Source organism: Camelus bactrianus, chromosome 11, assembly GCF_048773025.1.
Source record: "Camelus bactrianus isolate YW-2024 breed Bactrian camel chromosome 11, ASM4877302v1, whole genome shotgun sequence".
Classification (NCBI taxonomy): Eukaryota; Metazoa; Chordata; class Mammalia; order Artiodactyla; family Camelidae; genus Camelus; species Camelus bactrianus.
The window spans coordinates 65,233,731-65,260,165 of NC_133549.1; the positions used below are offsets into that span (position 1 = coordinate 65,233,731).

General features: G+C 32.2%; 1 protein-coding gene and 1 non-coding gene across 5 annotated transcripts in view; both read left to right on the plus strand.

The window, feature by feature from the left end:
* Positions 1 to 25,724, plus strand: part of CCAR1 (cell division cycle and apoptosis regulator 1) — a 45,820-nt gene extending 20,096 nt beyond the window's left edge. For all 4 annotated transcript variants that reach the window (XM_045514229.2, XM_010951676.3, XM_045514231.2 and 1 more), the window contains 15 exons: positions 1,472 to 1,697; positions 2,281 to 2,394; positions 2,921 to 3,087; positions 3,808 to 4,018; positions 4,832 to 4,915; positions 6,748 to 6,933; positions 12,644 to 12,835; positions 15,482 to 15,721; positions 16,120 to 16,231; positions 22,138 to 22,220; positions 22,628 to 22,774; positions 23,506 to 23,626; positions 23,716 to 23,901; positions 24,435 to 24,640; positions 25,382 to 25,724. In XM_045514229.2, coding sequence (XP_045370185.1) covers positions 1,472 to 1,697; positions 2,281 to 2,394; positions 2,921 to 3,087; positions 3,808 to 4,018; positions 4,832 to 4,915; positions 6,748 to 6,933; positions 12,644 to 12,835; positions 15,482 to 15,721; positions 16,120 to 16,231; positions 22,138 to 22,220; positions 22,628 to 22,774; positions 23,506 to 23,626; positions 23,716 to 23,901; positions 24,435 to 24,640; positions 25,382 to 25,441 — 2,335 coding nt within the window. In that variant the 3' untranslated portion in view covers positions 25,442 to 25,724. The remainder of the gene's footprint in view (positions 1 to 1,471; positions 1,698 to 2,280; positions 2,395 to 2,920; positions 3,088 to 3,807; positions 4,019 to 4,831; positions 4,916 to 6,747; positions 6,934 to 12,643; positions 12,836 to 15,481; positions 15,722 to 16,119; positions 16,232 to 22,137; positions 22,221 to 22,627; positions 22,775 to 23,505; positions 23,627 to 23,715; positions 23,902 to 24,434; positions 24,641 to 25,381) is intronic.
* On the plus strand, positions 2,725 to 2,789 carry LOC123615881 (small nucleolar RNA SNORD98). The gene has a single exon (XR_006723688.1). It is a non-coding gene; the product is annotated as a small nucleolar RNA SNORD98 (small nucleolar RNA).
* Positions 25,725 to 26,435: the final 711 nt, after the last annotated feature.

A 26,435-nucleotide genomic window follows, 5' to 3' on the forward strand; every position in this document is an offset into this window, starting at 1 on the left:
CAAAGTGTCTTGTCTGCATATTTCAGAGAAATTCATTGGAAACAAAACCTCAAAAATACTGACTACTGCTTTTAAACTCATCTGTTCCCAGTCTCAAATGCTATTCTAGGAAGAGTTGATGAATAGGATATAAATCGAACAGCTATCTTTCTCCTTCCAAGTTAAATCTTCACAGTTCCACTTTAAAGTAAATTACCGGAACATCAAATGAACCCATTACAAATAAAAGTGATTTTAAAATTTCCATACCTCTTATCTGTAATTGTGGAAATCAAGATTTTTCTCATAGTAACATGTTTATAAGAGACTGTACGCCAAGAAATGATACATTTGCACTTACCTTTTGTTTTATTATAGATTTTACTCTTCTGGGATAAAACACAACTTCAAAAATTCTGGTGGGGAACTAGGAAACTATTACACATACTTTTTGTTTGTAGCACTTCTTTAAAAACCAAAAATAAAACTCAAATAGCTGTTTTTAACGTTTTTGTTATTCTGGCAGCAGTATTTTGTCCAAATAAGTATAATTGTGTCAACAACCATAACTGATAAGGTTATCATTCTGTATTTCTTATTTTTAGGTTTCAAATTAAAAGACATCCCTATAGATGTATTAGTTCATGTTTTGTACTCTTGTCTTCAGTTGTCTTTAAAAAGGATAGTTTAGTTATCTTTTCATCTTACAAATTATTGGTGTTTCCCACTTTTCATTATGCTTTTAACAGAAATCTCTTAGCCTTTTACCAATTTGATTTACTTTTGAGTTTTTCTCCTTTAAAAGCCCTGCTTCTTAGGAAATACGAAAACCTTTAAAAAAATTAATATACTGGATTTAAAAGGCAAAAAAACTTATCCTTTCTTTACATAATAAACAAGCAGGGATGGATCTTAATCATTAACATAGAGAGATATGGAGATGTGGATAATCCAAAACATTTGGATTTTGCTTTCATTTGGATTTTTATATTTAATTTTAAATGTAACTCTGCCTGATCTAGGATCTTACTGCAGAATAAAGGTTGTATTCTTTTCTCCACTGTATAAACCTGATTGAGGAGCACTCATACTAATTTGGTACCACTCTTAACCCTTTTTTGTATCCATTCTATAAGAATCATAGTTTTCTCAAAAATGCAGCTTCCACTGAGGCAGAATTGCTTTTGTTCAAATCTTCTCTGAAGCTTGGGTTGAAGTTATTTCAAAGGGTCTTCTAAATGAATTCTAAGCTACGCACAAAAAGTAAATAAAGGTAATACTCATATAGTATTTATTCAAAGCTGTAAGTAAACATATTTGGAAGTGACATTTTCCATATGCCTCTATGCAAATCTATAGTTCATTAACAGTTGACTGTTCATTTTCAACTGACTTTTAACCATGTCAGGTTATATAGCTTCTGAATTGAATGAATGTTTGCATAGTTTTTGATATTATGACTACTTATTCACTACTTATGTCTGTTTTTCAGTCCTAGTTGTGACATGATGGAACTAAGGCGCCGTTATCAGAATTTATATATACCTAGTGACTTTTTTGATGCTCAGTTTACATGGGTGGATGCTTTCCCTTTGTCAAGACCATTTCAGCTGGGAAATTACTGCAATTTCTATGTAATGCACAGAGAAGTAGAGTCCTTAGAAAAAAATATGGCTGTTCTTGATCCACCAGATGCTGATCACTTATACAGTGCAAAGGTTTGTATTCTGTGTAATACAGCTAAAATTTCAGAACAGTTATTCATATTAAGAGTGTATTGTGGAGTAATAACTCACTTCAGAAAGTGGCTGTTATGTTTAAGATCTGAATACCTGTGTTTTCTTGTCTGTCTGATTCTGTTTTGGTTAAGTAATTTAATCTAACCTCTTTTTGCTTTAACTCTTAAGCTGTAAAACTGTGATTATTTTGAACCGCATAAAGATGTGACAATGAAATTCATTTTATTAAGCTTTCTGGAATGTTGCATTGCTTCTGGGGTGGCCCCAGATAAAATGTAATGTTGGGTGAATGCACTATGTGTTTAGTTTTCAGGGTAGCATTCAATATGTTGCTTATGGTCTGTATTTTCCTGCTATTTTAAAACATTGATCAAAAGGATTCCCTGAAAGTTAAAACTATGTAATTATAAGGTATCTAATACCATTTCTGCTATAGCATTTTACTTTCCATTTTTATAAAAAAAACTTCAGATATCTAATATGTAAGGATAATTAGTAGTGCTTCTCATTTTTTTACGTTACTTTAGACTTTTGACAGGATTGAATTATTTGACTATAATAGGTAATGCTGATGGCTAGCCCTAGTATGGAAGATTTGTATCATAAGTCATGTGCTCTTGCTGAAGACCCACAAGAACTTCGAGATGGATTTCAACATCCTGCTAGACTTGTTAAGGTAAAATGAAACATTTATTTTAACTTTAGGTGTATACGTTCTTTGCTCAGCTCTGTCCATATATAAAATTAAAAGTACTATGTTTTAAATTTTGTTGATTTGTTTAATAACTAATTTTAATATAGTTAAGGTACTCAGTTTAATAACGTAGATGTTTTTCTCATTGCAGAGAATGTCCAATTGCTTGTCATTAGTTTTGCTTGTCATTTGTTCAACTGCCATTTATATATGAAGCATAGTAAAATCTTAGTGGTATAATGCTCTTAAAGTTTGAATTGTAGCTTGTTTCTTTAAAAGAACTTTTTATCTGAGGAAATATTTTAGAAGGATGAGTTATGATGTGTAAATCCTATTCCATTGCTGAAATGCAGTGTGGAACACGATGAACTGAACTCTTCCTTGACTGACAGATACCAGAGGTAGTAAAAATGATATTGGAAAAGTTTGTTCCTTTCCTTTTCAAGTATTTTATTTGTAATTTGAAAAGTTGAATAATACATGTAAATGATTTTTTGTTTTAAATTAGTTTTTAGTGGGCATGAAAGGCAAGGATGAAGCCATGGCCATTGGAGGCCACTGGTCTCCTTCGTTGGATGGACCAGACCCAGAGAAAGACCCCTCTGTGTTGATTAAGACTGCTATTCGTTGTTGTAAGGCTCTGACAGGCATTGATCTAAGTGTATGCACACAATGGTAAGTACCAATTCATTTCTTGTTTAGAAATGTTTTTCTAATAGTTTATGTAGATGCTCTTGTCTGTCAGCCTTTTCCCTCCCTTATTTTAGCAATCTTAATCATACAGGTAATCTCAAAGGAAAAATCCCCACTTGTAGCAAAAGTTTATTTGGTGCCAAAAATGCTGGGTGGGAAAAGGATTAAGAACTAATGAAAATAAACTGAAAATTTAAATGTTTTGTAATGCTGTACTTTGGAAGTTGGATGTATGTTGAAAATATTTTTCATTTCATGCATAGCTGGAGAAGATCGTCAAGAGAGAACTTCATTTCATTATAATTCTTTTGTTATAAAATGATGTAGTTGCTGATTATTTTTGTTCAGCCATATTTTCTCTTGAGGCTTATTTGTCCTGTGTATTTTAGTATATTTCTTGTGACTTAATTGAGAATATTCTTTTTTAGCACATGAAATCTGAACAGCTATCCAGCTTCTTCAGGTATTCTCTAAATTATGGGTAGCTCTGAAAATGCTTTCGGGAACATACTCTTCTCTTAACCATAAAATATTGTACAAATGTACCAAAAGAGGAACTATGGCTTCTATAATTTTTTTTTCTTTAGACCAACCTCAAGTTCTTGCAGCAAAGTTTCTTTACTTGATGTGCTACAAGTGAACTAGGGTCTTTAAAATGTATTTTAGAATTTTTTTTCCAACATGCTTCTTCCCTTGCAACAGGTACCGTTTTGCAGAGATTCGCTACCATCGCCCTGAGGAGACCCACAAGGGGCGTACAGTTCCAGCTCATGTGGAGACAGTGGTTTTATTTTTCCCGGATGTTTGGCATTGCCTTCCCACCCGCTCAGAGTGGGAAACCCTCTCCCGAGGATACAAGCAGCAGCTGGTCGAGAAGCTTCAGGGTGAACGCAAGGAGGCTGATGGAGAACAGGCACTGAACGCTAATCCCTTTTTCTATTTCCGCTTCTCACAGGCACAGGAACACAGGCACAAATGCACACCACACACTACATAACAAACACACATGGAGGAACATAGCTGGTAACAGCGACTGGTAATCCAGCTTTCAGCAGTATAGTTTTATGTTCTTTTCTCTTAAAAAAAAATCTGTCTATTATGCTAACTTTTAAGAGTGCTGAGACCTCAAAGGAAAATAAGTTGTGCTTAAATTGCACAGAATTTTGTTTTTATCATAGGTCTAGTTGCTGGAATCTGGGACCAGTTGTTGAGCAAGATTCAGTATTAAGCCATTTTAAACATTTTGCCATTTTCTAAAATTTAAAAAATTTTCTCTTTCACGGTCATCCGTTCTAGTCATGGATATTTGAAATTGGACAACCACAAGTCTGAGAGATTTGAAATTTCAGGCTATGTGGCATCGTCTTTGGTACATTTGAAAGGTCTGACTAAATCAGTCTTTGGGTGGCTTGAAAATTGGGGCAAGATCACACACTGTGTGGTTAGTGGAGACCGGCAGTGTTTGTGCATCCCTGATATCCTTTGTGTTGTAATTTATCACCCTTTTGTGTTTCACAGATCTGGCTTTGATTGGCTGATGAGTGTCTTTGTGATCAGTTAAAAGTGGTAGAATGTATGTACGTGGACTTGCCTAAATAATAACTTTAGGAGAAGATAATCTGAAACATTTGTGACCTTGCACAGATCAGCAACAGACTGTTAAAAATAAATTACCTTTATTTTAAGGTTTCAGAATAGTAATTATATTCTTAACTTTGTATATCAGGATGAAGAAGAGAAGGATGATGGTGAAGCTAAAGAAATTTCCACTCCTACTCATTGGTCAAAACTTGATCCAAAGACAATGAAGGTAACTTTGAAAGTAATGGTATTTAATTTGAAATCTCTGAACAGGAATAGAGAATGAGGACAGTTTTTTTTTTTTTTTCAGATATAAGCCACTAAAAATGAAGTCCGCTCTTTTTCTGTAAATATTCTGTGTTATATTTGTGTGTTTGTATCTATAAAAATTAAATAAAAGTGACTTCATAAATCAGTTGAGCCAATATCTGTTGAAAGCAAGATGCATATGCTTATGGTCTTTTCTCATTTTGGAGCTGACCAAGATGTTATTTCTGCACTTAAGTGACTTAAATTCAAGGAGAGGAATGAAACATAGGAAAAAGATTATCCAGTTTTTAAAAGAAAATTTAAAAGTGAAAAGTGGACTGATATGCGTCTAAACTGGGAAGAAAATAATTTAAGAACCTCTTTTGAAAATCTTTGATTAACCTGTACTAATGTTTCTTTGCTCCCCACGGTATCTGGACCTATTTTCTTTCTGTAGTTTTGTACCTCTGCGCCTCTAATGTGAATGTGGATCCACAGATCTTATATACATAAATTCTACATAGATCAGAAGATCAGAAGCTGATCACTACTTGGTTTTGCAACTTTTTATTTAACAATTAAAAGCTGACCTTTTGGTAAACTTTGTTCTCAGCAAAAAACAGATTTTTTTTTCCTATTTTTATGAAACTACAGTTTATTAACCCACATTGCTTTTTTAGTAAGTAGTAAATGTGTATCGTAAGAATGTTTGTTATTCTTGCACTACTCTTAAGTTGTCGTCTTCAACATCAGGTTTCACATGGAGTCCTGTAGATTCAAAAAATACAGGCAGGATGTGAGGGTGATCTGGCTGAGACATCTGTTACTCCACTGATCGCCAGGGTTGATTCAGCTGATCTGGCTGGCTAGGCGGATGTCCCTTCCTCTGACACCTCTCCTTGTGCGTCCCTCCCTAAGCTGCGCACTCGGTCGAAGAGGGTGACCATCCCCCATAGAGTTTGTTCTTCTCAGTCAGGAGTATACCAGTATCTGCGCTCCCCTGCTAGACCCTCCAAACAAGCTCTCAAAAAATAAAGGCAATTAAATTAAGCTTGCATCCCTGGACTTTTGTCAGACTGATGGCTTTGCTATTAAGTTTCTTATTTCAAAACTTGGATTCCTTTTGATTATAGATATAATGCAAGCTTATTTGAAAAATTGGTGCATACATAAAAAATTAAAGGAAAAAGTTTACTCAAGCCTGTCATTCAAAGACAGCCATTCTTCAAAATTCAATGTATTATCTTTCATTATTTTTTCTGGGTACAAGTGATGTGATTGGCTGGTTGGTTCTAATCATTTTGTGTAAAGAAGTTGCTGTCTCATTCTTTTCAGTTTATAATAGTATTTCCCATGTAGTTTTTTTTTATTGTTTAATTTTATTTTTTCCATGTAATTATTTTTAAGTGTTCTATATGGTTCCATCTGTTGATATACTGGTTTTTTCTTAGGTATTAGTCTTCTATTGGATATTATATTCTTCACTTTTTTGGAGGGAGAGACTATAACAAGGAATTTTTTTTTCTTAAAGTTTATTTTTACTTGTGTTTAGGATATTTCTTTTAGGGTAAATTCCCAGAAATTAGAATCTGTGGGTCAAAGAGCTTTAACTTTTTTTCTTAAGCATCTTAAAACATGTTTCAAATTATTTTCCAAAAATATTCTCTCAATTTGCATTTTCACAAGCATTTTATGAGCTGTACAAGTGTCCTTTTCACCAAAAATTTAAAAAATCAGGCAATAGATCACTTGTCAGTTTCCTAGTTCAGTATCCTATTTTCTTTCTCTGTGTTTTATGTTCTGTATATTTAGGTAAATGATCTCCGAAAAGAATTAGAAAGTAGAGCTCTTAGTTCCAAAGGCTTAAAGTCCCAGTTAATAGCCCGATTAACAAAACAGCTTAAAGTAGAAGAGCAAAAAGAAGAACAGAAGGAATTAGAGAAATCTGAAAAAGAAGAGGAAGAGGAGGATGATAGGAAATCTGAAGATGATAAAGAGGTATGTACTGAATTACTTAAATACTGTTAAACATAATAATGGTTTATAGAGAGTTCTAGGAATATGTATGTGTATACTTTTACTAAGGTATAATTTACATAATTGTAAAATTCAACCTTTTAGTGAATAGTTGTACAAGCTTTGGCACATGCATATAGTCGTTTAACTCCCACCACAGTCGTGATGTAAAACAGGTCTGTCACCCTCTAAAAATCCGTTGTACCCCTTTGTAAGCATTTTCCTGTCTCACCTGCCTCAGCCTCTGGAAGCCACTGATCTGTTTTCCTACTGTTTTTCTTTTCCTACTGCCTTTCGCAGTATATCATGTAAGTGAAATTATATAACTTTTTGAGTCAAGACCTATTTAATGTAGCATAATGCATTAGAGATTCACCCATTTTGTTGTGTGTTTTTGTAGTTTGTTCATTTTTATTGCTAAATAGTATTCCATAGTATTAATGTATCACAATTTGTCTATTTGTTCTCCACTTGAGAGGCATTTATTTCCAAGTCATGTATTTTTAATCCTCCCTCTTAAAAATGAATAATAATCTTTTAGATATAGGAAATGAGAAAATTTGGTTGTCAGAGCCATTAAGTTCAGAGATTGAGCTCTGAAATGTTTGAGAATTTTGCTGCTTTAAAGCTTTGTGTTTGATTGGGTATCAATTCTTAAGACTTAAAGTCTGTTTATTCAGGCCATTTATGCCTCAGTCTTATGCCCAATAGAATAACTCCTGGATGCATAAGCTTGTCATTTGTTTTCTGAATTTGATATACATGGATATCAGAAGTGTGTTATAGTACCAGTAATTAGATAATCCAGCATTATGTGTTTCCTGATGGGATACATTGTGAAGTATAAATCATTATTTATGAAGCATTGCTGCCAAAAGTGTTTTACCTTAATCTGTGAGAAAAGTCTGATCGATTGATTTTTATTGAAGTATAGTTGATATACAATGTTGTGTTTGTTAGTTTCTGGTGTTAGCAACGTAATGACTCAGTTATACATATATATAGTGTTTTTCATATTCTTTTTCAGTATAGGTTGTTACAAGCTATTGAATATAATTCCATGTGTTCTACAATAGGGCCTTGTTGCTTATCTATTTTGTGTGTAGTAGTTTGTATCTGCTAATTTGAAACTCCTGATTTATCCCCATGCCTTCCCCCTTTGGTAACCATAACTGTGTTTTCTGTGTCTGGGAGTCTGTTTTGTAAATAAGTTCATTTGTGTAATTATTTTAGATTCCATATATAAGTGATATCATATGACATTTCTCTTTCTCTTTCTGACTTATTTCACTTAGTGTGATAATCTCCGGATCCATCCACGTTGCTGCAAAGGGCATATTTCATTCTTTTTTTATGGCTGAGTAGTATTCCATTGTACCTGTAATACCATAACTTCTTTTTCCAATCACAGTCAGATAAATTTAGAATGTAAGAAATTCTGCAAAGCAGTTTGTCTGAACTCTTCAGAAAATGTCTGTGTAATGAAAGGAAGAATAATGGTTTAGATTAAAGGAGATTAGTAAGAAATGACAAGTGACATTAGTACTGAGTGAAACTTGACTGGATCCTGGATAGGGGAAAAAAAGCTGTAGAGAGTATTTTTGGGATAATTGGAGAAATTTGGTCATAGATGTGATATTAGATAATATTGAAGCAGCATTAAATTTCTTGGATGTGGTAACAATTTTGTAATTGTGTAGGGAAATTATCTTATTCTTAAAGAGATGCATGATTTCTTATTTTACTAAATAGGTTATAAATATTTATCTTGATAGTGAAATTATCTCAGAGTTGGCCAGCAGGAGGCCTTTCAAGTTGGCTTCTATGTTCTTTAAAATGTCCTCATCATTTTTTGAGGACTTCTTATTTTGCAGTACAATACAGTGTTTCAGTCTCACTGTGTACTATCCCTGCCCTAGCTCTGAAATCAGCTGTTTCCCTAGGAAGCCTTGGTACCTTTTGGTGAAGAATGGTAATGGTATTTAGAAGCCAATATGTACTCATTGTTATCATTGTTGTGCTGCTCCTAACCCCTCTCAGTGAACAGAGTTATGGAATATATATGTATGTGTATGTTGTATACCTCCATATGTATATTTATATCTGTGTTTATTACAGTATCTTGTGTATATTGAAAGTCATGAGTTTATACTAAGATCCCTCATTCTACTCTAACATAAGGAGAGTTCATTTTAGTTTTCTCCCTTTCCATGTATCCAACTCCTTTGTCCAGTAATGCAAAACATAGCTTCCATTATACTTTTAATATATTTACTTCCTTTTTCAGTTGTCTATCACACTCCCTCTCCAGTCTGGATATCCTCCTTACTCTACTTTGCTCTGACTTCCTGCCCTATGCTTTCTCTATGTGGATTCCCTCATTGGGATTTCAGTACCTGGTGACTGGGCTGCTCACCTGCTCTGGGCCGTTGTAGCTCACCAGCTTCCATCACCCCTCTGTAGATACCTGCTTTGCTTGGAGGGATTGCTTTAGAACTGAATTGTTCAGGACAGGAAATACAGAAAAAGAAGGCAAAGTGTCAGTTTTCACTTTTTGATGTTAGTGGCCATTGGTGCTCAAATCCTAGATCTGTTGATTTGTTGGGGTTGAAATGATGATGTTATAATTCTTATTTTGTTTTCACATACTCTGCTCATCTGCTGTTTGGTTACCCAGTGTTATAGTGTTACCTATTGGTAAATTCATGTAGAAGAGGACAGTATCAATACTTGATTCTTTTCTTTCTTTTTAAAATAAGGAATGTTTCATGAATTTGAACCATTCTTGTGCAGGGGCTGTGCTAATTTTAGTGTATGTGCTGCTAAAGCAAACACTGTTCTTTTTGTTTATCCGGTTTTCAGGATAATGAATTGATTCCCTGCCATTTTCAGAAGGTTACCTGTTTGTTTTTAAACATCATTTTGAATATATGGATTTGAACATTTTTGATGGGTTTCAGTTCTTTACAATTCTTACCCTTATTGAATCTCAAATTGTACCCCCTATTTTGTTTGCCAGTGGGTGGGAATATATGTACAGAAATACAATACAGATATATTAATAGCACCCCCCACCGTTATTGTTCAAATTAGTTTAAATATATTTTTGCATTTCCTATACCTGCTTTATCCTCATTTTTTGTAGGCCAACAAGAGTCTTAGGGGAAGAGGTAACTAGGTTTATTTACTTACTTATTTTTTAAGTGCAGATTCTGGGGATTGAACCCAGGACCTTATGCTAGGCAGGCACTCTACCACTGAGCTATCTCCTCCCCCATCCTCATTTTTTAAACATGGTGGTTCTGTAAATACATTGTTCTAGCATGTGGCGTTACATATTGTATGCTCTTTTAATCATTTAATTTTGGTTATAAAACTGTATGTGTAATGATCACAGCTGGTCCTTTTGTCCTTGTCTCCACAGTTCATCTCTGGTAGATTCCTCAGAGCTCATGGTAGCAGTATTTAAGTTTTTGTATGTTAACAGTTTAACTATATCCTTTATACTTGAAAATCATGAATATAAAATTTGATTCACATCTGTTTTCCTTGAGTGTCTTAAATATGTTGCTTTTTCTAAGATTTTCTATGAAAAAAGTGCTGATAATGCAGTTTGCTTTCTGATAGTCACTTGCTAGTTTCCTAGATGTACAAATTTCTAATCTCATTAGAAATGTGTTTTGATATTGGTCATTTTGCATTAATATCTTCAGATGCATGGCATGCTTTTTCACTCAGATTCAGATTTATTTTCAGGAAAATTTCTCTTTAACAAAGTTGTTTGGTGGTAAAATATATATAAGTTAAAATTAGCCTTACACCATTTTTTAATATGTAGTTTATTGGCATTGAACTGCATTCACGATGTTGTGCAGCTGTCACCACTGTACATTTCCAGAACTCTATCCAAACAGTAACTCCATATGTTAAATAATAACTCCCTGCACCTCTCTCCTCTCTTCTTTCTGTCTCTATGAATTTCCCTATTCTAGATACTTCCTGTAAGTGGACTCATGCAGTATTTGTACTTTTGTGTTTGTCTTCTCTTGCTTAGTATAACATTTTCAAGTTTCATCCATGTTACAGCATGTATCCAAACTTGATTTCTTTTTAAGGCTGAATAATACTTCATTTTACATATATACCACATTTTATTTATCTGTTCATCTGTTGATGGAACTTTGTTTTCAGCTCTTGACTGTTGTGGTTAATAGTGCTATATGAACAAACAAGTTTTCTTTAATAATAGTTTTTAAATTTGTTCTGTTCTCTTTTGTTTTCTTTAAGAAATTCTGATATCTCAGATTGAACTTTTTTGCTTCCTTAATATTGGTCTCTTTTTCTTAAATCCTTTTCCTCTTAATTTCTTTTTGATTTAAAAAAATTTCCTATTACCTCCTGTTCTCTTAGGGCATGATCTCTTGAGTTCATTTGCTTTTTTATTCCTTCTAATTTATTCTTAAATTTTTGAAACTGTCTTTTCTAAACTGTTCCCTAAATTCTATCACCTCATTTTTTACTTTTAAAATTCTTATTCATGTTGTTCTTTCATATCTTACAGTATTTTCTCAGGGTTTTTTTTAGCACACTTTAAAATAGTAAGTTAAAATTTTTATCTGTTTTTGGCCATGTCTTTCTGGCCCACTCATTGTCTCCAGGGATGTGATTTTTTTGCTCTTTCTTTTTTTAAAAAATAGTAACTTTGTATGGAATTTGACCTCAATACTTTTCTGTTGCTTATTTTTATGTGAATATCGTTTGCCTAAGTTTTATTAGAAGATTGCTTCAGATAGCTTTACTGACTTAACAGAGCTTTTCATGTTCTGTCAAAAAATACAGTGGCTTGCTGAGGTTTCTATCTCTGTTGCCCTCTACCACTTTTTATCTGGACCTTCTATTGTCTCTGTCCTGGTCACTATTAACTCTGCTCCCAGAAGTTTCTTCTTAATGTGGGCCGTGTGCTGGAAGGATGGGCTGGTAAATCAGCTTTGAAAGTTCATAGGGCTAGAATGTCCAGGTCCTTTCAGATCTTAACACTGACCCCTTGTACTCAGTATTGTTGGGGGTAAAACCTTATCCTAGTTTCAGCTGCTGTTCTTAAATTGACCTGCTATGCTTTCCAGTGGATATGCATGTATTATGGTTTTCCAGTTCTTAGATCCTCAGGCAGTCTCATTGCTTCCTTTTGCTTTCCCCTGACACAGATGCCAGCAATACATAGGTATTTTGGCTCTTGTGGCTCTTTCCCCACCCACTTGTATATTGGTGTTTGTGGGGATGCCTTGTCACCTCGTTTTGTCATGAATATATGTGGATTTTGGTTTTGGTGTCTAAATTATTCTGTTTCTTTGAAATGTAAGGATTCAGATAGACCCCAAAACTATGTTACGACCACTGTTTTCCCAGAATCCTCTGATTTATATAACGTTAATATAGGTTTGTGGGGTTTTTAAGTTTTCCTCCTTAGAAGGTGGTTTCTTATGCTCAGAAGTCCAAAAGAATTAGGAACCATAAAAGCTGCTATCCTCTTTAGTAAATTTAACCTTTCCTCCATTCTTTATCTCTTACGGTTGTTACTTTCATTGTAAGGAATTATGGAAATTTTGTCTTTTTTCTTCATATAGTGTACATTTATTGTGTATACATGTTGTATGTGGAGGTTTAACCATTACTTAAAATCTCAAATATGTAGGAAGAAGAAAGAAAACGCCAAGAGGAACTGGAACGCCAGCGTCGGGAAAGAAGATATATTTTGCCTGATGAGCCAGCCATTATTGTACATCCAAATTGGGCTGCAAAAAGTGGCAAGTTTGATTGTAGCATCATGTCTTTGAGTGTACTTTTGGACTACAGATTAGAGGATAATAAAGAACATTCTTTTGAGGTAATGTTTTAAGATTGAATTGGGATCCAGATAAGGTCCACACATTTTGATTGGTTAATATCTCTCTTAAATCTCTCTTGAGTGCCTCTTTCATTGTTTCTGGTTTGTTTGTTTTTGTTTTTGTATTTTTCTTACTTTTTTTTTTTTGAAAAAAACAACTAGATGATTTTTCCCTACAGACTCACTATTACTCTTTGCTAATTGCATTCCTATGTTGTGGTTTAAATGTTCCTCTGGCCTCTCTGTTTCTCATAAATTGACAGTTGGATCTAAAGGTTTAATCAAGTTCAGATTCAATTATTTTTTTCCTGAAGCTACTTCATAAATAGTGGTGTGTTCTTTTATCAGGAGACATATGATACCATAATGTCTAATTGCCTCTGGAGAATGAGGTAGTACTTTATTATTTACTCTAGAACTAGAATACCATTTAGTGGGATTGAAACTTTTACTTGTGATTGATTAAGATGTAAGATAAAATATTTGATGTTTATCTTTTCAACATGAACGTGTTTCTTTGTACCATTATTTTAGAGCAGCTTTACAACATATAGTTTGTCATTTTTCAGAACAGTTGAAATGGACTTTTATCCCTAAGTAACTGATTGCTTCATTCTTTAAATAAAACAATGTAAAATATCCTCAAATATTAGTTTTATAAATAGCTTGTACAAAATTATAATTGTGTTCAGTTATTTATCTTATCAACATATCCCACATTGTTTTTTTTAATTGAAATATAGTTGATTTACAATGCTGTGTTTCTCACATTGTTTTATTTGGTAAATATTGGAAAAAATTAGTCATACCTACTTGACCCAAGAGGTCATTGTCCACCAAGTGATAAGATAAAAGTGAAGTAACGTGATTAGATCAGGGTCATTTGCAAACAAATATATAGGACTTCTGAGGCAGTTATTAGATGTGAAGTACGTGCTTATTGGTCTTGATATAAAATTTGTTACAAATATTAAAGTATTTAGTTTTTGGTAACATTGATAATTTCAGTAAATCAGTGTCCTTAAACTCTGATTTCATTTTTGTTACCACTTCCCAAAATTTAACTCTTAAAAATGTCTATCATGTAGTAGTCATTCAAGAAATAAATAAATGAAAAAAACAAAACCAGTCTTTGATATTACTTACTGCATATAAAGTATATACCATATACCTGGCGGATGCTCAAAGAGTATCTCAAATTTATGCTGCTCAGTGGAAACAGCCCTCTGCTAGCAAAAAGATGATTTATTTTTTCCTCTCCACCTAACATATCCCCTCGGTTAGTTTCCTTTTAATCTGTCATTAGAATGTAACCGTTATTCTGGTGTATGAATTTATAAGAAATTATTCTGTAACTAAAACTTTGGCTTATTTAATATTAATGCTAGGTGTATCTTTTGTTTTTCAGTATTTACAGATGAGAAGATATGTGGAATTAATACTGGTCTTCTAGTTACTGTTATAGGTTTCTTCTAAGTGTGCCACATTTTAATTGCTTTTTTATCTCTGATAGGAAATAGAAAACACTATGAAAAAAAGATGATTCTTGCTGTTTACTTACACAGATGGAGATTTTGTTTAGTTTTTACATTAATGGTTAAGAGAAAGAAGAATTTTCAACATTTTAATGGTCATTTTACTAATAGATTTCTTTTTATTTAAAATGTATAAAGACTGTGCATTAATTAAAGAAAAATAGATTAAAAGATCAATTACAGTTTTAATACATTGTATATTCCTTAATAATCAGGAAAATAGTCTGATTAAAGTGTTTTACCAAATATACTAAACACATAGCCAATGAGGTTTTAGAACTATGGTCAAGCATTTCAAGTTCTGGACCCTTTAATCTGTTGAAAGCAGTTAGCCTTAGATATATTTATGTGTAAAATTTAGTGTATAATTTTAGGTTAATGAATATATTAAAGGTTTTTATCCCCAGATCCTTGCATAGTAATAATAACCTACTCCCTACTCAGAATTTTGAATTGGTTTCCCCTGCCTGGAGTGCTCTTCTGGGTATCTGTATGGCTCATTCTCTTGCTGTCTTCAGGTCACTTTTCAAATGCCACCTGATCAGAGAGGCCTTTTCTGACTATACTCTCTTGTTACTCTCTCTGCTCTTACTCTGCTTGTTTTTCTTATAATTTGATGTTGGTTTGGTAATTCCATACTTTGTCCCACTAGATTGTTAGCTCATGAGAGTTGGGATTTTTATCTGCTTTCTTTATTGCTGTATCCCCAATGCCTAGACCAATTCTAGTACATAGTAGGCATTTAATAAGAACTTGTTGAGTACATTTCATGGTAAATGCACATGATAAAGTACATTTATTGTGAAGATTAATTGTTAAGGTAGTAAAAATTCTTTTTTTCTACTCATTTTCAAATTTTCTGTAGTAGTACAGTTACTGTTTTTTGTAATATTTGACCAAAAACATATACTAAACATAGTATTTGTATCTTCAGAAGATTTTTTGAGGATTTTGAGATTCCTCAGGATCATTGACATCAATTAATGTAATTTTATTCTTAGTGCACATTAATTGTTAGATGTGACAAGTTACTATTTGATAAATTACTATCCTGGGTTTATTCAGTATTTCTATTAAAGCTGTCTGGTTTACTGTTGGTATCTTTTTACAGGTTTCATTATTTGCAGAACTTTTCAATGAAATGCTTCAAAGAGATTTTGGTGTCAGAATATACAAATCATTACTGTCCCTTCCTGAGAAAGAGGATAAAAAAGAAAAGGAAAAGAAAAGCAAAAAAGATGAGAGAAAAGATAAAAAAGAAGAAAGAGATGATGAAACTGATGAGCCAAAACCCAAACGGAGAAAATCAGGCGATGATAAAGATAAAAAAGAAGATAGAGATGAAAGGAAGGTCTGTAATTATTTCATAACTAGCAACCCAGTTTATAAGTTTTTAATTAGTATTCTAGATTGTATTACATGATGATGAATTCCATCAGAATAGTGAAATGTAAAGGCGAAACTAAAAGACCTCAGTGTATTATTAGGAATTTAAATCTTTCAATTAAGCCTATATTAGCATCTAAACTAGTTTTGTGGTAATTTATTTTTTTTTTAAGTCTAAGGTATACAGCATGATGGTTTGATTTACATATATTGTGAGTGGTAGCTTATTCTTAAAGTACATTATTGTTATAAGAAATTTATACTTGATACTATTTCAGGTAAATTTAGTGGATTTAATGTGTTCTTTTAGTCATTTAATGTTTGGTGAGATCTTGCTTCATCTTAAGACACTTTAAATTGCAGAAAGAAGATAAAAGAAAAGATGATTCTAAAGATGATGATGAAACTGAAGAAGATAATAATCAAGATGAATATGATCCACTGGAAGCAGAAGAAGCTGAGGATGAAGAAGATGGTATGATTCAAATTTATTTATTTCCCCTTGGGATGAAAAATACATTTTTTAATTTGGTGACTTTGTATCACTGAAATCTATAATCTTTAGAATTTTAGAATGGAAACAGTAAAATATTTTCTAGTGAACATATATTAAGTATTACAAATTTTTAGGTGAGAGGATTGTTTTAAGAAATGTTTATTTTTGACAATCATATGTTCCATATATAATTAATACTAATTCACCTCGAAGGAAAAAAATTTCCTTGATCGTGATGCTTAAACTGTGTCATGAAAGGTATAATAGTCTACCTTGTTTCAGAAAATACAATCTTCATTAGAAAACTAATTTTAGTATTTTTTTTAAATTATGAAGATGGTCACACAAGGAAAAGAGTACATATAACATGTAGGTAGAGTTTAAACACCCATATACCCATCACCCAAGTTTTAAATAACAAACTTTTATCAGTAGTAGTGATATTCAAAATACAGTAGGTAGACAGATAGTTATTGTTGACTAGTCATAGACATCAGCCATAAAGTACCTATACCTGTAAGTCTCCCTGTAGACTTGGAACTTTTTTTTTTTAAGTCTTTTTCTGAGATGAGAAAATCATAAGAAGTTTTTTTATAGTACATCTTTCAGGATATTACTAGTTAAGTTTTTTTGTTTGTTTGGTTTTGGTTTTTGGTTTTTTTTTTTCACTTAGGGTATTTTTGTTTACCTCTACATTTTCTCTTTCCATAACATGTTATTTTTCTTCTGTTTGATGAAAATATTCAAACTTTATAAAAGAAGTTGAAAGAATAGTACATTGAACACACTGTATCCAACAGCTGATTCAGGTGTTAATATTTTGTCTTGTTTGTGTTGTCTGTCTATTTGTTTCTGATCCATTTGAAAATAGGAATTCTTCAACTTGCCCAAGAAAAGACATTCTCTTAACCACAATTCCATAATCACACCTAAGAAAATTAAAAATAATGTCATAAACCACCTGTTAATGCTATCTAATATGTATTCTTAGAGTTCTAATAACCTTAGTATTCTTAGAGTTCTAATAACCTCAGAATCGATAATATGATACGCATTTATCAGTATTTCTTTCATCTTCATTACCTGCTTTGCTCAATGAAGATGAGTCATTTTTAGTCTCATTTTTCTCTCCCCTCTCCTAGTGTAGTTTTATCATTGCTTTAATTAAATCGCTAGACAGTGTTCTCATTATTTTGTCAGTGTGAGAGTATCCTAGCTTTCATCCCTTAGTTGTCTTTCTTTATTCTTTTTCTACTTCTTTGATGGTGTTCTCATCCATTCTCCCAGCTTTGAATACTATCTGTGTATACTGACAAGTTTCAAATGTATACCTCAAGTCAGACTTCTATTCTCCCATATTATCTGTATTTGACATCCACTTAAGTTAACTGACATTTCAAAACAAACATGTCTAAAATTGAATTCCTGCTTTTTCTCTTCACCAAAACAAAAAACAAAACCCTCTACCCTCGGCCTTCCCCAGCTCATTTAATGGCAATTCCATACTGGTAGTTGCTCAAGCTAAAATCCAGAAGTCATCTTTGACTCCTTTTTTCCCTCCTTTGGTCATATTCCATTTCCAATCTATCAAAAAGTCGTTGCCTCTGTCTTCAAAATATTTTCAGAATCAGACCATTTCTCACCAGCTTCACTGATCTAACCCTAATCTAACCCATGTTGTTGTCTATGTTATTATAACAGCATCCTAACTGGTCTCCCTGCCTATCCCTTTCCTCTAAAGTCCCTTTTTCAATACAGTTGCCAGAATAACCTTTGTGAAATTTAAGTCATTTTATTTATTCACATTCTTACAGTGACTCCATTTTCCTCTATGAAAAAACCAAAGTGTTTACAGTGACCTAGAAGACCCTACCACATCAAGTCTCTAATTTGATCTCTTACTACTCTTTCCACTTGCTCATTGCACCTGTCACCAGGACCTCCTTGAACCTATTACACATACTCCTATGTTAGGATCTTTGCATTGGTAATTCCTTTTACCTGCGGCTCTTTCCTGAAGATCCACCTTCCTGACTCTCAACACTTTAAGTCTTTATTCAGCTATCACTTTCTCAGTGAGGCCTACTCTGCACCCTACGCTATGTAAAATTGCAATCTCCTGCCTCCCCTGCCTCCCTGATCCCTCTATCTTGTTCTACTTGTTGAACTTACAACCTGGTCTAATATACTGTTTACTTAGTATACTTATTGTCTGTCTGCTTTCCACTTGAATATGAGCTCTTAGTAAGAAATACTCTTTTTTTCTGTTTTCTTTTCTGATGTATATTGCAGGTTCCTAGACCAGTCTAAATATCCAAATAGGCTCTTAATGGATATTTGTTAACTAATATCATAAACTGCAAAGCCAAATAGGGTGGTAGGATTATAGTTTGGGGATTTTTTTTGGTTTCCCTGGTTTTTTTAATTGCTGCTTGATTATGTTAAATTTTCCCTCCATAATTTATATCTCATTATCCAGTCAGGTTTCCAAAAGACCACTTTTTTGCCCATGGAAAAGTAGAATTGATGGTTTAAAAAAAAAAAACATAACACCAGTTACTGTTTAAAATGGTATTGAATATTCTTAGTAATCAGAGGATCAAATAACAGTAAGAGTCTAATTTTTAACTGTCAAATTGATATAAATTAAGTTTTTAACAAAAGGTAACATCAATTTAACAAGGGTAAAGAAAAGATTACCTTCACTCTTGGGGGTCAGTTTAAATTGTTGCACTTTTTCTGGACAGAAATTTGGAAATAATGAATTAACCATAGCCTTTGAAATACCAATACAGCTGTCCATTTCATAATTGTTTATAAAACAAAAAATTAGAATCAGTCTTAATATTCAGTAATAGGGAATTAACTTAAATGCATTTTGATATAGACATGTTATTCTGTGCAGTCATTAAAAAAGAAGTTGAAGGAAAGTGACATGGAAAAAGATTACAAAATAGATTTTATAGATGTAGACAGCATGTTCATTTAAATGTATCTCATATGCAGAGGTGTATGTATGTGGGGAAAAAAATAAAAGAACATGATCACAACCATAATTTTAGTATATCTTTGATGGGATTTATTTATTTACCAAGATGAGCAAAGACTACTTGGATTTTTAAAAAAACACTATAAACATGTAGGTTCCAGGAGAGAGAGTTTTGAAAGTGAGTTTAACCATTCAAGTTAAATATTCAAAATAAGGTGGGTCCTGTCTATAAAATGTGAATAAATGAAAGGAAAAGGGACTTAACCATTGTGGAGTAAATGGTTCACTCTTGATAAAAATTATATTGTTTAAGAGACGGAGGATAGAGCTCAGTGGTAGAGTGTATGCTTAGCATGCACCAGGGTCCTGGGTTCAATCCTCAATACCGCCATTAAAAAAAAAAAAAAGAATGAATGAAATAAATAAGTAAACCTGATTACCCCCTTCAAAAAAATTATAGTTTAATCCTCACAATTACACTCAGAGCATATTTTTTCCTTTTTATAAGTGAAGAAACTGAAGCTTTTAGCAGTAAATCAATTTACCCAAGATAATAAAACTAAGTCAGCTGAACCACTCTATACTGTATTATATATGTAATATAAATATGAGAAATAATTAGGTTCAAAGGACATGTTCTGTTTTTTAAAACAGTTTATTGAGGTTCCAGTACATACCACACACTCACCCATTTTAAGTGTTTATGATTTAATTTAAAAATTTAACAATTTAATAATTCCTAGTAACTTCATACGATTGTGAAACCATCACTACAGTCAAGTTTTAGAACATTTGCCTGATTTGTTTTCTAAGTAACAGCTTGGGATATAATTCACATACTGTCCACTTAAAAGTTTGCAACTTACTGGTTTTTAATTTATCCAGAGTTGTACAACCATTACCATAATCAATTTTAGAACATTATCATTGCCTCAGAAAGAAACCCTGTACTCATTAGTAGTCACTCCCATTTCTCCCCATCTCTGCAGCCCTCAGCAACCATTAGTCAGTTTTCTGTCTCTATAGATATTCTGGACATTTCGTATAAATGGGATCATGCAGTATGTGATCTCTTTTGACTGGCTACTTTTCACTTAGCATGTTATCAAGGTTTGTGTGTGTTTTAGCATGTATATTCTATTTAATATAAAGTTTTCTATATATTGTTACTATTCATATACAACTTCTCACATAAAGCAGTCTTTCCTAGAGTGTCACAAAATATTAACAAATATTAAAGTTGATAAACTATGCTGGGGTCAAATAAATTGGGAAAAGTTGGGCTAAAGCAAAGGTCTACATGTTTTACCACAGGATTTCTTAGCTACTTGTGTATATTATGGATGTCCAAGAAGGGAATATATTGTGAAATATTTATGAATATGCTTTGTAGTATCTCAAGGACTATCTAACTCCTAGTGTTTACTGTATCTCATGTTTACCAACAAATCATTAGTGACTGCAGACTTTTTGATAGAGATCCATTTGAGAGATCCAAGAAGCCTGTAGAACCAAAATTTCTTTTGAAATTATTGGCAGATCATTAAATAACCGCAAAAGAGCTCTTTAATTGCATATAATTTGTGAAAGGATGATGTATTTGTTCACTAGGGCTACCCTGAAAAGTACCTCAAATTGGGTAACTGGATAAGGAATAGAAATTTATTGTTTAAGCTGAAAGCTTAAGTCTGAGATCAAGGAGTCAGCATGGTTGGCTCCTTCTGAGGGCTATGAAGAGTCTATTCCAGGCGAATCTTCTCAACTTGTAGATGGCCATCTTCTCTCCACATCTTCACATCATCTTCTGTGTGCATGTCTGTGTCCAAATTTCCCATGTAAAGACATCAGTTACTAGATTTTAAAGCTCACTCTAATGACCTCATTTTAACGTGATTATCTCTGTATAGAACCTTTATGAAAATAAGATAACATTCTGAAGTACTAGGGGCTTAGGACTTCAACATAGGAATTTTAGGGGGTAACAATTCAACCCATTAACAGATTTATTCTGTAATATTCAAGCTAGTAATGGTGGCTGACATGAGGGCGATAGCTGAGTCTTAGAGAAGTGGGTAGCCTATGGGTAGGTAGGAGAAAGGAGTTTACTTTTTGTCACTGCTTTTTGTATATTTTGAATTTTGCATAAGGTACATTATATATTATTAAAAAATAATAAGATAATATTCTAATCTAGAAAATAAGTATCATGAGTTGTATAAATCATTCAAATATTCTTTTTGATGTTTGAAAAATACTGAGATTCCTTACTAGAGTACAGATTTCAAGCCATGTCTTCCACAGCTACAGACTTACCTTACTGTACTAATTTTTGTTTTACTTATTTACTTACTTAGAATAATTTATCCAATTTCCTGCCTTTTATCCTGGGACACATACATTAGTGTTAGCAAATCTAGATATTAATACTCTTAGGTCTTAATTATCTTAAAAACATTTCAATTCTCATATCTAGTTTTATTCTGCAGCTAGTTTTACTACATTGGCTATTTTCCTTTGGTCTTTTAGAAAATATACTTTGCTCTATTTTGTTTAAATTTACGTTCTAATTTTCAATTTTATGTGTAAAATTGATTCATTTTTTGGAACCAATTCCTCCCGATATTTATTGAATTAAGTCTTTTTATTTGATTCAATTGAGTCAATTTTTTCCTCCCTCTAGTCTATAAATTTCTTCTTCTTATTCTTTATAATTGTTTCTTATAAAATCCAAACTACTTTTATTTGTATATTTCTTTGCTGTTGTATCTTTCACAACAGCTGGTCAGTAAATAACAAAAACTGATCAGTAATAGAAAGAAGTATTTTCAGTCTCTACAGTAGTTGAAAACTTATATGTATTAATGAGTTTTTTGCTGCTGTTGTATTTATTTTATAGATCGGGATGAGGAAGAAATAAACAAACGAGATGACAAAAGAGATATTAATAGGTACCTAAAGGAGAGGCCCTCTAAAGATAAGGTATTTATTAAATACTGTATATATTTTTGAGGTATATTTGACATATAATATTGTATTCATTTCATTTTTGATAGTGAATTGACATGTTTATACAATGCTGTATACTTTATAATATGATAATTTCCATTTCTTATATAATACAAAATTATTAAACATAACACAATCATGAACTTTATTGGTCCTTTTATAGCTGTATGTTAGCACTCAGCAAAATTCAGTCCATTGTATTTTGATATTTGTGGTTCTGTCAAATAACAGTATGTCTTATTTCTTTCCCCTATACACATAAACCAGACCAACTCCTTTTAGCTAAGATGAGGCAAAGGTCTTTTCAGATTTTGGTATTGTCTAATTATCTCACTTTTGGGGGTATAAATTATATACTGTAACTTTTTCATTTTCTTTAGGAAAAAGAAAAGACTCAGATGATCACAATTAACAGGGATCTGTTAATGGCGTTTGTTTATTTTGATCAAAGCCATTGTGGTTACCTTCTTGAAAAGGATTTGGAAGAAATACTTTATACTCTTGGACTACATCTTTCTCGGGCTCAGGTAATCTTTCTTGTGACTATTTATAATGAAAAGCATTTTTAAGTAACTTTATCTTTTTAATACCTTTGACTTTTTGAAATATAAAAGCAATACAGGCTTATAAGTAATACAGTTAAGCAATACTGAAATAAATAAAGTAAAAGTAAAAAGTAAAAAAAATAAAGTAAAAGTTAAAAGTCTCCTCTTCCTGTAGTTCCACTCCTCTGGCCTAATATTTAAACTTCCAGATCTTTTTATAAGCAACTCATATATGTGTATATATGATAGTTCTAGTTTTATGAACAACAGTTGAAATCATTCTGAATATACTGATAACTTTTTCATTTAATAATATATCATGGACATTCTACAATGAAAACAGAGACTCAGTTTATTCTTTTTATTATTGCATAGTGTTCCATGGTATAGTCCCAGTTGCTGGGTGGTTTTCATTTTTTAGAATTACAAACTATGGTGTGATAAACATCTTTATTTGTATATTTTAATGTACGTGTTAGTGTTCCTATAAATGTTAGACTTTCAATGTTAGCAAAAATTTTTGCAAATAATAATTTGGATTTCAGGTTTATAGAGAAGACAGGTAAAAGCATAAATGCTCTACTTGCATGGTAGTAGATACTTTAGAAAACAGATGCCATTGTTGTTCACCTTCTGTGAAAATTAGAACACAGCTATTCAAGGAGAATCAAAAACTTATTTTCATCTTTTTAATTTACTTCCTTGCATAACAGGTAAAGAAGCTTCTTAATAAAGTAGTTCTCCGTGAATCTTGCTTTTACCGGAAATTAACGGACACCTCAAAAGATGAAGAAAACCATGAAGAGTCTGAAGCACTGCAGGAAGATATGCTAGGTTTGAGTATATTACTTTAAGATCTTGCCATTTTATAACTATGTTATGAATTAAAGAAGAAAATATTTATGTTACCTTTTACATTATAGGAAACAGGTTGTTGCTTCCAACACCAACAGTAAAACAGGAATCTAAGGACGTAGAGGAAAATGTTGGCCTTATTGTGTACAATGGTGCAATGGTAGATGTAGGAAGCCTCTTGCAAAAATTGGAAAAGAGTGAAAAAGTACGAGCTGAAGTAGAACAGAAGCTGCAGTTACTAGAAGAAAAGACGGGTAAGAAACAACATTGGATACGTTCGTTCTTTTAACAGTCTATTGGGATATTTATATGTACACATATATATACATACCTGTACACATGAATATCTAAACCTGTGTTTTAGTCTAGATGCGTAATGTAACTTCACTTTTGACCATTTCTGTTAAAGATTGTAAAATTGCTTAGCTTTTAGAAGAATTAATCTTAGATCTTTATGTGCATTCTCAGGTTTGATTGTTTTTCTGTTGCATTCTTTTAATCTTTGCCTAGTTCAACTTAGTTTTCACAAGTTTCTGCTACTTATGTAGTCTATACAATTGTCTAAAAATGGAACCTCAGTTTAGTAGTAATACTTAGGTAAAACTTAATTTAAGTGAAATGAGTGTTGCTGTGTGCTTTATAACTATTGAAATTGATGCATGTCACCATTTTAAGGTATTATAGGCACTTTTTATTCTAGCTTTGAATATTTTTTAACCCCCAAGTTAAATTGGAAATTTTAAGGGGTAAGTTGGTGAATTTTGGGTTTTGTTTTTTTTTTTAACAGATGAGGATGAAAAAACCATATTAAATTTGGAGAATTCCAACAAAAGCCTCTCTGGTGAACTCAGAGAAGTAAAAAAGGATCTTAGTCAGTTACAAGAAAACTTAAAGATTTCAGAAAACATGAATTTGCAATTTGAAAACCAACTAAATAAGACAATCAGAAACTTATCCACAGTAATGGATGAAATTCACACTGTTCTTAAGAAGGTTAGCTGTTTTATACTTTAAACATTTTCTTAGTTTATTTCATTTTTAAAAGTCTCTTTCTGGCAATTTTAATATTATTAAGCTCTTCCTGGCTTTTCTAATAGAAAATGATGGTAGCCTTCTGTCCTTCATTAGATTGTTAGATTAGCCAAAAGCAATTCCCCAAAGATGATATTTTCCTGGAACTTACTTGGGATATCAGCATGGTTTATGTTTGCAGACTTCTTAAAAAGCAAGTTTTATCTGTATTTCTTTCAGAATCAGAGATTGCATTTGAACTTGAGAAGATAAGCCATTCACTTCTTTTTCTAAATCCACTTAATTGTTAGGCAGAGTTGAGAAACTCTTTGATACTATCAAAACTGGTTTATTAGTGTTCTTTATTTCAAAAAAAATCTAGTAAGTCAGTGCCACTGTAAATAAACTTTAGTAACTGAGAGACCTTCTACATCCTGGGTCTCACTCAGAGAACAAGAAGAAAAAAAAAAAGTACATTGCAAAGAATATACTGCACTTATTCCTAAGAATCTAATTTCTCAGTACTTTGATGACTTTCTCAAATACTAGAAGCCATTCTGCACAGAATTGAAAGATGTTTCTTTCATAGTTTCCCCAGGGTCAATTTTCCATATATGCTAAAATGAACTGTCTGGAGTATCTCTATTTACTGATGTTTATTATTTTAAAAGATACATTTAAGAGAAGCTAATAAAATACACTGTTTCTTTGTATATTTTATAGGATAATGTGAAGAATGAAGATAAAGATCAAAAATCCAAGGAGAATGGTGCAAGTGTATGATAAAATGTAGTGATGAAGAATGGTGTTAAATAATGTAATATATAAAATCATGATAAAAGAATGTTTGAAAGTGATGCATGTTTGATTTTAGTAGTATAAATACCTGTTAGTTGAAATGATGTATAAAGTTTTATGAATGTGAGAGTCTTTGCTTTCGAGAATTGCTTGTAATTCCTGGCATCCAAATTATTAAACACTCCTTGAGTGAAATAATTTTGCATTGCAAAATGTTTTAGGATGAACTTTGTTATAGTTTTAACCCCAATAAAGTTCATCAATTTAATTGCCAGTAGTATTTAATTATAAATGTCTTTTATTAAAAATCCAGGAAATTGTAATTTTATTTATAGAATTATTAATAGTTTTTTAAAAAATTTTTAACACTTTGAAATTTCAGTATAAATCATAAATAGCATGCTACTTAATTTTTGCAAGGTTTTTGAGTCACATTTTTTTTTACTTGTCCTAAAATCCATTCTAATTATCATTCTCTAAAAGCATTTATTAAAAATAAAATTCATCCAAAAGACAGTACATCAAAAACTAAGAAAGTAATAATTATCATTGTTATTATATATGTTAGGCTTTACGTAAAACATAGTTTTGATGTTAAACTGCTTTCATTTAATTGTTCTACTTTCTCAAAATAGCATGCATATTTTAATTTAGAGGGGTTTTTTTTAATGTAGTTTATGTCTAATATACAGTTTAGTACCAAGCCAGAAGATGTCAGTATGATGCCATAAGTTAGGCCTTCTTAAATTAAAAAAATGTTTTATTAGTCTGTGTACTTCCTTCAGAATTTTAGCAGATACGTTAAGAGTTTATTAACCATTGAGGGAATAAGGTAGGAAAGGCAATATACTCTAAAGCGGTAGTTCTCAATAGGGGGTGAGTTTGCTCCCAGAGGATATTTAGCAGTGTCTGGTGACATTTGTACCTGTCACAACTGGATGGTAGTTGGTAGAGGCCAAGGATATTGCTGAATATCCTA